Source organism: Nansenia antarctica, assembly GCF_963989245.1.
Source record: "Nansenia antarctica genome assembly, chromosome: 4".
NCBI lineage: Eukaryota > Metazoa > Chordata > Actinopteri > Argentiniformes > Microstomatidae > Nansenia > Nansenia antarctica.
Genome location: NC_137689.1, coordinates 2838043 through 2849320, shown reverse-complemented (window position 1 = coordinate 2849320; position 11278 = coordinate 2838043). Strand labels below are relative to the sequence as shown.

The 11278-nt window shown below is 45.3% G+C and overlaps 1 protein-coding gene across 1 annotated transcript; it reads right to left on the bottom strand.

Annotated features, from left to right (window-relative positions):
• Nucleotides 1–3113: 3113 nt before the first annotated feature.
• Nucleotides 3114–10316, bottom strand: LOC308154850 (pannexin-3-like; the record flags this gene model as incomplete). The annotated part of the gene is made up of 5 exons (XM_080528068.1): nucleotides 3114–3175; nucleotides 4144–4886; nucleotides 5421–5635; nucleotides 6928–7070; nucleotides 10130–10316. 5 exons carry the CDS (start codon nucleotides 10314–10316, stop codon nucleotides 3114–3116), a joined length of 1350 nt encoding a protein of 449 aa, XP_080384194.1.
• Nucleotides 10317–11278: the final 962 nt, after the last annotated feature.

Below are 11278 nucleotides of genomic sequence, written 5' to 3'. Positions count from 1 at the left end.
CATACAGGTAGCCCGCCTGCCTTTTGTCTGCCACCAAACTAATTGTGTTATTTGTTCTACACCCTAATGTGTGTCCCTGCGTAGCCTCGAGAACGCCACCGAATGTTTGAGAAAAGAGCACAGCGTGTAGTCTGAATGGGCACAGTTTGAGTTGCCATCTTCTGTTTGTGTGGAGAGGAATCCAAGGACAGACCGAGTTGGCATATGAATTTCCATCTCTGCTGTCCTGTTGTCTAAGGGCTGCTGGGTGCAGACGCTCTTCTGGAGGGCGGGGCCTCGTTTATAAACGTTACATGCACACAAACGAATGCATAGACCACTTTTAAGCCAACTTTGGGATTCATAAAAAACACTCTGACCCATGCGTACGCACGTAACCTGGAGAAATGAGCAACTGCCAACTCTCTGATGGCAGAAACTGAAATTGATACCGTTGTGTAAAATAATTAGAAATATTACCTCTCACGTGTTATATATGAAGAGTTCCCTGGAGTAAAATTGGTGTGCTGTGTGTGCATAAGCTTTTATAGTTTAGGCTGCGCTGCTGTGGGGTCAGCCATGGAAAGCGCTCCCAGCCTGTGTGGCTGTATAGGGTTCCAGCGAATAGGGTACGCAGGGGTGCATATCCCATAGCAAGTTGTCTGCCTCATTTCCTTCAGAGTACTGGGGTTACACACCATAACCCAAAGTTGACAGACACCATGTCTATATGTTAATGTATGCCATGTATAATGATAATAGTAACATGCATATAGAGTATATCTATCATTACTATTGTGTATGTATGTACTGTAACTAAATGGCTGTGGCTCAGGAGGTAGAGCCAGTGTCTAATGATTGCAAGGTTAGCAGATCGGTGCTTCGAGCCCCAGCTGGCCTTGTGTCGAAGTGTCCTTGGGCAAGACACTGAACCCCAAATTGCTCCCAGTGAGTGGGCCGGCGCCTTGCATGGTAGCTTACTGCCATTGGTGTGTGAATGTGTGTGTGAATGGGTGAATGAGAGGCCTTTGTAAAGCGCTTTGGAATAAGGCGACTATATAAGTCAGTCTGTTTATGTATGTACTGTAACTACCTGTACATTGCTGTGTATAGCTGAGTAAGTACCTCCAGCTTACCGAAGTCTAGTAGAGTCTGTCATGTTCCCCAGCCACGTGTTTTAGAAGCCTTGACAGTTGGCACACAAGACCACAGGCTAACCACGTAGCACTGTATATTATCTAACATAATAATAGTGTATTACAGTGTATTTCGGAAGTAATTGTGGGTGGGTGAATGGGTGGTGTGTGTGGGGCTAAAGGGTATCAGATAGTTAAAACTTGAATGGCGGTATATGTTTAACCCCCCCTCACCCGTCCGAGAAATCCTTTGCCACCCCCATTTAATACTAGAACAGCCAAATGTATATCTTTGCACTCGGATCAAATTTCAGGACCCTCCTTTCATGACTTTTCCTAGATACAGTATGTGCGTTCTACCACCCAGTATCCTTACATTTTCAAAACCACATCAGGATAAGCTAGTATGAAGCTATTTTGCAGTTTTTCTGTGTAGGAGGCAGGCTAATTTGCAAGAGGCGCCAACTAGTGGTCATTGTGTGCAAGTAGCAGCTTTCCATTGTAAAGACTATGGTCATTTCTTATAGTAGGTAAAAAAGGCACGGCTGTTCTAGTGTTAAAACATCCTATAACCGTCACTGCTAACATAATATTGTATAGCTAGAGGTTACAATGTAACATCATGTGCCAAAGTGCACTGCGGACACAACACATCTCAGGGGATCACACTCTACTGTACATGATGTCACAAAGCCTGCAGGACGTTTGACTTTGCAGCCTGACTGCCAGCTCAGCACTATCTCCTCTCAGCATGGAGCAGGGGGAATGTGCTGTTTGCATCAAACCTTATATAATCAACCGTGCTTTCCTATACTAGTAGTTTACCTTGTGTATCTCCACTGAATATATGGTCTATTATGTAGTGATCAAATACTGAGGTGGATTGAAGTTGAAATGTTCCTCTGAATGAAACAAAGTATAGTTGTATCACCACGTACAGATGAATTAGATTAAGTGTATTGCCTAATTATAAGACAGTTAATATGTCTTTAAAGACAGTTAAATGTGTACATTTTGCAAAGGTACATTGTATATGACAAATAAATCACCTGGCATATTACAAAAGATGTAGGAGATTTACCCAGCATTATGTAGTAATCAAATGTCGGTGAAAAAACTCATCTATGTAATGTGTTGGGGTGTTAGTTATTGTACCATTAAATGATAAGAAATATGAGTAGGAATGTGTACATAAGTGTATTCATTTTATTAAAGCATTATGTAGTTTGTGTTTTATGAGGAAATTGTGATTTATCAGTGGTGGAAGTGGTGTATATGTGTGTACCGGTAGTGACCTTCCAAACAAATTCCACCCACCAGTCAAAAAAAAAGAACTTTATTAATTTCAATTTGACTTGTTGCTACCATAGAATAAATGTTTACTGTCGATATATAGAACAAACACAATTGTACATGTTAACATAAAAACACATAAAGAATCAAGTAGAGAAACAAGACAAGACCTGAGGTTGAGATGGTTCTCTTTCTACCACAGAAAGCTTCGATCAGGGACCAGAAACAAGTCTTCCTGCACCCAGCTTTTCATTCTAACGGAGGCTTTTTTAGGAACACTTTCCAGTACTCAGAACCCCCGCCCCTCATAGCTGTTGAGGTTTATATCTTTGCGACTACAGTATTCGGTTGTTAAGTCGTGACGTGTTTCCGGGTCCAAAGTTGTCTGAGGCGCTCTCTTCGAAATCCCTCAGTAATAATAATAAGTCATTATATTTATATAGCGCTTTTCCCTAGGCTCAAAGACGCCGACAAATATGGGAAAAACGGGAAAGTGCTGCTGTGTCCCTTGTTGTATGAATAGATCCCAGTCTAAAAAACGATTGAACTGCCATTCTACCGCTGTAGTACACTGGTACTATGGTGCAGGGAATTTCTGGTTTGGACCCGGAAATTGCTAAACGTCACGTTTGACGTCAGACTTAACAACCGAATTCTCCCCTCCCCACCCCCGCTGTCACATTGATGGTTCAGTCCATTGGTGGTTTAGGCATAACGACTACGTGTGGTAGTCTCCTTCAACTCATGGTACCCCTGGTGGTTTTGCTCTGTAGAGAGACAGAGAAGAGGGGAGTTAACACTAGAACAGCCATGGGTTGGGGTCATTTTGACCCCTGTGAGTAAAAGTAAAATGTTATATCTTTGCACTCGATCACATTTCAGGACCCTCCTTTCACGACTTTTCCTAGATATGTGCGTTCTACCACCCCAGTATCCTTACATTTTCAAAATCACATCAGGATAAGCTAGTATGAAGCTATTTTGCCGTTTTCTGTGTAGGAGGCAGACTAATTTACAAGCGGCCAACTAGTGGTCGTTGTGTGTAAATAGCAGCTTGAGCATTGTAAAGAGGGGGCTCTTATAGTAGGTAAAAAAGGCACGGCTGTTCTAGTGTTAAGAGTGGGAATTACCTTACAAGTTTCCATTGTTGTTAAAAAGCCTCCTTTAGAATTACAGACTGCTAAAGGTCAGAACAAGCAACTCCCAAGTCTATTATTTCGAATTACATATCGCCTAATGGGATTTCCGCTTCTGTGAGCAATTAACAATATTTATGTCTGCGAAGTGCAAAGAGCATATACTGTATGCATCACATTTATTTAATTAAAATCCAGTATATTATGCTATGTTCTAATGACCAGCCACTGTGTGTGCACATAAGAAGATTTAAAGTTTCTGTGAAACACTGCTCCCTCGTAAGTCCCTAATAAAAATCATCTCATAATACCACCTGTCTAATACTGCCTCGATCTATATTCAGTACGCGTAGCGAGTATCCATTCAACGAGAACTGCTTACACCGTACAATATTCAACATTCACTGAGAGAAGTAGAGAGACCCCGTCGCTATTCTATTTTTTAAATGTCATCCGGCCTGTTTTCTCTCAGAGAGAGCTCACTCTCTCACTCACTCTCTCACTCTCTCAATTAATAATTTTCTGAACATCCCAAATGATATAGGTGAAAATAGTGACTAGCAGGATGCGTTTGAGAGTGTAGATAAGAGTTACGGTACCGAGCCCCAAATTCTCTTCCACCAGCGGCCTCTCCTCCCCACAGTTCACCACGTTCCCGCGCGCCGCTCCCAAGATAGTCATGATGTCCACCAGGTTGAGCTTCCCCTCCTCCCTGGCCTCCTCCACCTCCTCCTTCAGCTCCTGCGCCGCCTCCTCCCGCTCCTCGTACTCCTCCTGGGTCAGCATCCCCTGGCCGCCGTTCCCCCTCCCGATCTGAGGGGGCGCCAGAGAGCACACGGCCCTCAACCGCCCGTAGGACTGCAGCTGAGCCGCGTTGGCTCTCAGGAACAACAACAGAACGTTGAGGTCGTTCAGCGGACACCCCAGCTTGCGACCGCTGATGAGGCCGAGCGCAGGGAGCACCTCGTACACGGACAGGAAGGTGGTGTCCCAGACGAAGAGGCGCACCAGGCTGAAGAGAACGATGGGCGCCAGTAGGAGGTAGATGGCTCCGTTCGCTACGCTAATGACCTGGAAGACCAGCTGGCCCGTCATCTTGCACTGGACCAGCTCGGGGATCCAGTTCTGGTCCCGCAGGAGGCCGGTTCTGACGAAGCAGCTGAACTCGTCCTGCAGGAAGGCGGACATGTGGAAGTAGACCAGGTAGAGGCAGGAGGCGGACATGAAGGTGAGCAGCAGGAAGCCCTTCAGGAAGAGCATGCTGACCAGGAAGTAGGAGGACTGCTTGCACTGGAAGTATCTCTCCAGCAGGGGGTACTCGAAGTAGCGCTTCCTCTTGGCCCTGGCGACGGAGGAGGCAACGGATGGAGAGATTGTTGTTAACTTAAAGAAGGATGTTTTAAGGCTTTACTCATACACACATTAAATGAAAAAAAAACTCCAAAATCCCCTCTACCCCTCTAACACGTTCAGCCATGGGTGGGGTCATTTGACCCTGTGAGTAATTTTTTTATTTCTTTTTTTAGATCTTTGCACTCGATCAAATTTCAGGACCCTCCTTTCATGACTTTTCCTAGATATGTGCGTTCTACCACCCAGTATCCTTACATTTTCAAAACCACATCAGGATAAGCTAGTATAAAGCTGTGTAGGAGGCAGTAACATTTACAAGAGGCGCCAACTAGTGGTCGTTGTGTGTACGTAGCATCTTCCCATTGTAAAGACTATGGTTGCATTTGACCCCCGAGGCGGCTCTTATAGTAGGTAAAAAAGGCACGTCTGTTCTAGTGTTAACCAATCACAGGCACTCTTAACTAACCCCAATCCCTCTTAACCAACCCCAGCCTCTCTTAACCAATCACAGCCTCTCTCTCACCTGTCCAGCTCGGCCTGGAAGGTCAGGGGGTTCTCTGTGTTCTGCTTCATGTCCAGGATGCTCTGCGCCAGGCGGATGGAGCGGTTGTAGGATTTGTCCAGCTCGTCGATGATGAACAGCAGGTCGGAGCCCAGCGACGGCATGGCCAGGAAACGCCAGATCAGCGCCGGCAGGTACATCATCATGGCCATGGCCAGCAGAGAGTAGGGGAACATCTGGGAGAGGGAGGGAGAGGGGGAGGGAGGGAGAGAGGAAGAGGGGGAGGGAGGGAGGGAGCGGGAGGGAAAGGGGGGGGGTGAGAGGGACAGGAGGAGAGAGAGATGGAGGGGGAGGGAGAAAGGGAGGTAGAGAGAGAGAGAGAGAATTGAAAACCTGAGATATTTGGTGCTCTTCATCACAACATTAAAGAAACACCTTTCATTAGAAAGGAATGATTAGTACAAGCTGAAGGCATTGTAAACGTATCAGCTCAAAATCTAGCACTCCCCAGCTACGATACCAACCCTCTGCATACAGCCCATAACTGTCTAAACCTCTAAACTATACTGATGTTTACAACACTACCTCTGCACATACTGTGTATTACCTAGTTACACACCGTGTTCATATCATGCTCTTATATCACTATTTGCACTTCTGGTTGGATGCTAAGCTGCATTTCGTTGTATTCTACTTGTACTGTGCGATGAAAAAGTTTAATCTAATCTAATCTAATCTCGATCTAACCACAGTCACGCTAGCCCTAATCTCCCAAAGCCCACATACAAACCTGACACTCAAACAAACACATATGTGACACGGTCTGGTGAAAGGGGGAACACGATGGCAACCGATCAAAATGTTCTGACTTTTATTTTGAAACACAGAACTACATTTCATCGTTGTTGAAAATCACAACACAAACTCGCTAGTCAAGCCAAAATACTGCAACAACGCAATGGATTGGGTGAGTAATCCCCACTGCTACCTAGTTAACTATAACACTACTTTACATTGTTAGCAGGCTCACAAAACAAGCTGTGTTAGTTGACTAGCGATGTGTGTCACTGATTTTCAACAACGCTGAAATGTATTTACATTGTTCTAAATAAAAGTCTGAACATTAAATCGGCTGGCGATTTCACCAGACCATGTCACATCATAACATGCCTGGAGCCAGCCCTTCCCTGTCTGTCTGCAGCCACACACAGAAAGCAAGAGAGGGACACAGAGAGAGAGACTGGGAAAGTTGAAGACAGTGAGGAGGTGAACTGTACAGCTTACGACTAACCCCCTAATTATCCTCACAGCGTTTGTGTTACCATGTCTGAAAACCATTTATAGAACCGCTTATTACATATTTATGGGTGTTATTTATAGGGAAAAAATTCTAGAATGTCACAACTTATTATTGGAAAGGAGTCATTCATTCAAATCATCAACAATAGAGTTAGAATGGGCCTTGTCTGAAACCATGTCTGGCCCAAGTTTGGTGCAATGACTGAAATACAAATAATAATGTTCATACTTTGTGCACCCAGAGAGAGCGCTCCTCGAAGTTCCCGTGCGTGTCGAACTCGTGGTGCATCAGCGAGTCCCAGCAGTAGGTGTCCACGTAGGCGGCCTGCTTGGCTGTGAAGTTGTTAGGAGGGAAACAGCTGATCTGTGGGCCTGAGAGAAACACAAACACACATGTCTGTTAGTATGTGTACACACACAGAGAGAGAGAGAGACACACACACACACACAAACACACAGAGAGAGAGACACACACACAGAGAGAGAGAGAGAGACACACACACACAAACACACAGAGAGAGAGACACACACAAACACACACAAACACAGAGAGAGAGAGAGAGACACACACAAACACACACAGAGAGAGAGACACACTCACACACACACACACATGTACACACACACACACACACCTACATACACCTACACACACACACACACACACACACACACACACACACACACACACACACACACACAAGAACCCCCCCCCCTCCCACACACACACACACACACACACGCACACACACACACACACACACACACACACACACCCACAGAGGATGCCCTTCAGCAGCAGAACAGGTCAGGGTTAACAAGTCACACAGTATGTGAATGTCTCTGAATCTCCACATGGTTTCTAAACCAGGGTGGTATTACATTACTCATAATTTGCGGGTGTGTGTTTAAAGGAACTGGCCATGCTCCACCATGCAGATGGCCCAACCACACAGCCAGGGGTCCACACCCTCCAGCCCATCTCCCCCCGTAGTAAGGGATGATACGAGGGCTCGCTCACGGGTGTGTCCCCCGTACGCTCCAGAGTTAAATGCAGGGCTCCTATTTTTACCCATGTGGACAGCCTCTACATCTGTGACGGCCTTGGAAGTCAAACACAACCGCCAATTAGCCGACAGAACATGGAAATTATCCACTCCCTCTGAAAGGAGTAGGAACATGGACCGAAATATGTGACAGGGTCTGGTGGAAATAGTCCCCAAGTAGGGCAAGGTGATTTTTCTGTTTAGTTTTTTGTACATAAAATATTATGAAGGTGCAGATTGTCAGATTTCAAATAATGTGGCAGACATTCAATTCTGAAAGTGAAGATGTGCTTATTTGAATGTTGTTTTTGTACATCTCAAACTAAAATACTGGAGAAACTCGCTCTGAATCAAAACATTGCGTTGGTAGCTAGCTAGCAGCTAAGAAGGAACATCACTATGAACATCTAACTGCATGTTTAGCACATCACAACATGCTGATAGAACATCAACATGCTGAAAACACATAACTACACATGATGATCAGATGTTCACACAGTCCTTGCTTTTGAACACGTCCTAAAACGTAAGCAGTACACTAACCCAGTAGCCTGAAGCAGGATGGGACATGATACAGTGAATCCAATTCACAAACGATAAGTGTTTAGTGATCCTAAAGCGGTTTTCAACACTTTTCGTAATATGAAAAAAAAAATGAAATACTTTTTATAAAAAAGCTATAAAGAACCTTTTTGGTAATCTGCGTGACTTGAGAATTGCCGACATGCAGACCTTTCCACCAGACCGTGTCACACATAACTGACACTTGAACATAATTATCAAGACAGGGGATATACAGTAGATTTTAATAGAATTCTAACTGTTACTGAGACATTTTTACTTCTTTCTATTAGGGACAATTTGATATGGCACTTGCGCCCCCTCCCTCTCCCTATCTCGCTCATTACGAACGCACACTGCTGCCTTCTCACCCAGTTACAGTACGAGTACTGTAGTTGGGCAGAAATGTTGGGGGGAGAAGCCAGGTGCACACAGGAAAGACAGGAAAGACACCAGACTGGAATTGTAATCAAGAAAAGAGGAAGCTGAACACCCGGGAAGATAGGAGGCCCAGATCAATCAGCCAATCGGTAGTGCGTCTTACTCTACGCCCTCCAGTTAATTAACATATCCTCTCATTTGACTGGAATAGAGGGAGGGAGGGAGAGAGAGGAAATGAGATCGAGAGAGAGGGGGGGGGGGAGAGCGAGAGAGAGAGAGGGGGAGAGAGAGAGAGGGAGAGAGAGAGAGAGCGAGAGAGAGAGAGAGGGGGGGAGAGAGCGAGAGAGAGCGAGAGAGAGCGAGAGAGAGAGAGAGAGGGGAACAGAGAGAGCGAGAGCGAGAGAGAGAGCGAGAGCGAGAGAGAGAGAGACTAGTCTGTAATTACAGCTCTGTGGCGTCGATGAACGTTGCTCTCAATCATTCCCCTGCCAATTAGCATCTGTAGAGGCTGATTGCAGGCTAGCTCTGGGGATCATTAGCTCAAAGTCAGAGGAAACTCTGCCACTCTGAGAAACCTTCTCTGCAGTCTGCTCTGAGGAGGACCACACACAGCCACTGTCTCAGGGAATAGGCTATTATATATACAGGCTATTATATTAAAGTGTTGAGGTCCTGTGTTCCATGTTATTTCACATGGGAACATTTATTAATTACATTCGTGAATTGAACTCAGATGCATCTATGATCTATTCCATGATCTCTACTCTAATTGTTGCTTTTGCACTGAGCACATGTACTGACACGGTCCGTTTTTAGATAGATCCCTCCTGTCCTTTAGTCAATCAGGACAAGCCATGGTTGAACAGTGCACATAGGAAGAAGAGGAGGAGGAGGAGGGAGAGGAGGAGGAGGAGATGGAGGAGTAGGAGAATATTAATAATAACTATAATAATACATTGCATTTGTTATACTTCTCATTGAAAAACAATCTTAAAGTGCTATAGTGAGTAACCTCTTTGCCCATTTACCATTTAATTAGAGTGCTGAGATGAATAGTAGGGAAAAATAACCTTTAGCGTGTAATAATCTATCTATTTTAATAAACTACCTATTCTAATGAAAGGTGTTTATTTAATGCACTGAAGAGGAGCACCAACAGTTTCAAATCTCTCAGTGACATAGTGTCCATGAAGAGAGACTACAATCAAAGAAAGCCTCATGGCCAGAGCGACAAAGAGCAGAGCCGACCCCTGACTGACCTGTGGAGATCTCCCTAGCGAAGGCCATGGAGACCAGCAGCAGTGGCAGCCCCTGACTGACCTGTGGAGATCTCCCTAGCGAAGGCCATGGAGACCAGCAGCAGTGGCAGCCCCTGACTGACCTGTGGAGATCTCCCTAGCGAAGGCCATGGAGACCAGCAGCAGCGGCAGACCCCTGACTGACCTGTGGAGATCTCCCTAGCGAAGGCCATGGAGACCAGCAGCAGCGGCAGCCCCACGGACACGAACTTGATGACCCGGTCCAGCGGCAGCTCCAGCTCCAGGTGGCCCATGCGGTTGCCCAACCCCGAGCCCTCGCGCAGCAGCGCGTCAGACAGCATGGCCTGGGCGGCCGTGTTAGCGATGGACATGGTGATGCCTGGCGATGGGAGAGAGAGAGTCAGTTGTGGTCCTCTGTGGCTCAGTTGCTAGAGCATGGCGCTAACAACGCTTAGGTTGTGGGTTCGAGTCCCGCTGGGACCGTATATACTGACATGTATGCACTCACATACATGCAATGTAAGTCGCTTTGGATAAGTGTCAGCTAAATGGCATATATTATATTATTATTATATAAGTAAAGTTGCCTTGAGAACCGATGATCCTCGAGCCTAATGGCCCTTAGGGGGCAGGAGCCTATCTCCTGTTTCCGTAAGGCAAGGCACGTTTTTTTGTACAGCACATTTCATACAACAGGGCAATTCAAAGTGCTTTACATACATTATTAAAATACAGCAAGAGGAGCAGAGTAAGAAAATAAAAATGACAATGTATAAAAGCAAATGTAAGAAGTAAATAGATAAAACATTCAATAAGACAATTATAGTTTATGGATAGTGTTTGTGTTTAATCATAACTGCTGCAAAACAGAGATACAGATTTTGTTTATATGTATCAGTCTACTGTATCCAAACAACTGATTATATATAATTAGATTATTCTTCTCATCCAGACAACACTTCATTTGCTCATATTTCACAAAATGAATCAACCGTTTTATACACATCCTCTCCACATGCTCTGCTTTCTTTGTTCTTCTATCATGACGACTGCCAATGGCCCCTGGCCTAAGCTAGATTACTCTCCCTGCTACAACAGGTGAATCGACGAATCACTTGCTTTAGTCAAATGTATCGAATAGTAGTAAGTCGCTTTGGAATAAGGCGTCTGCTAAACACCAAAAATGCCCAAAACGTAAACATAAACCAGCTCCCACGTTACCTTCAGTCCTCTCGCCTCTTCTAGGGACCGACTGCAGGAAAGAAATCCTCTTGTTTAGACGAGCGGCACAGACGCAGTAATCCTGTGAAGACCAGAGCGATGTTGGCGCGGG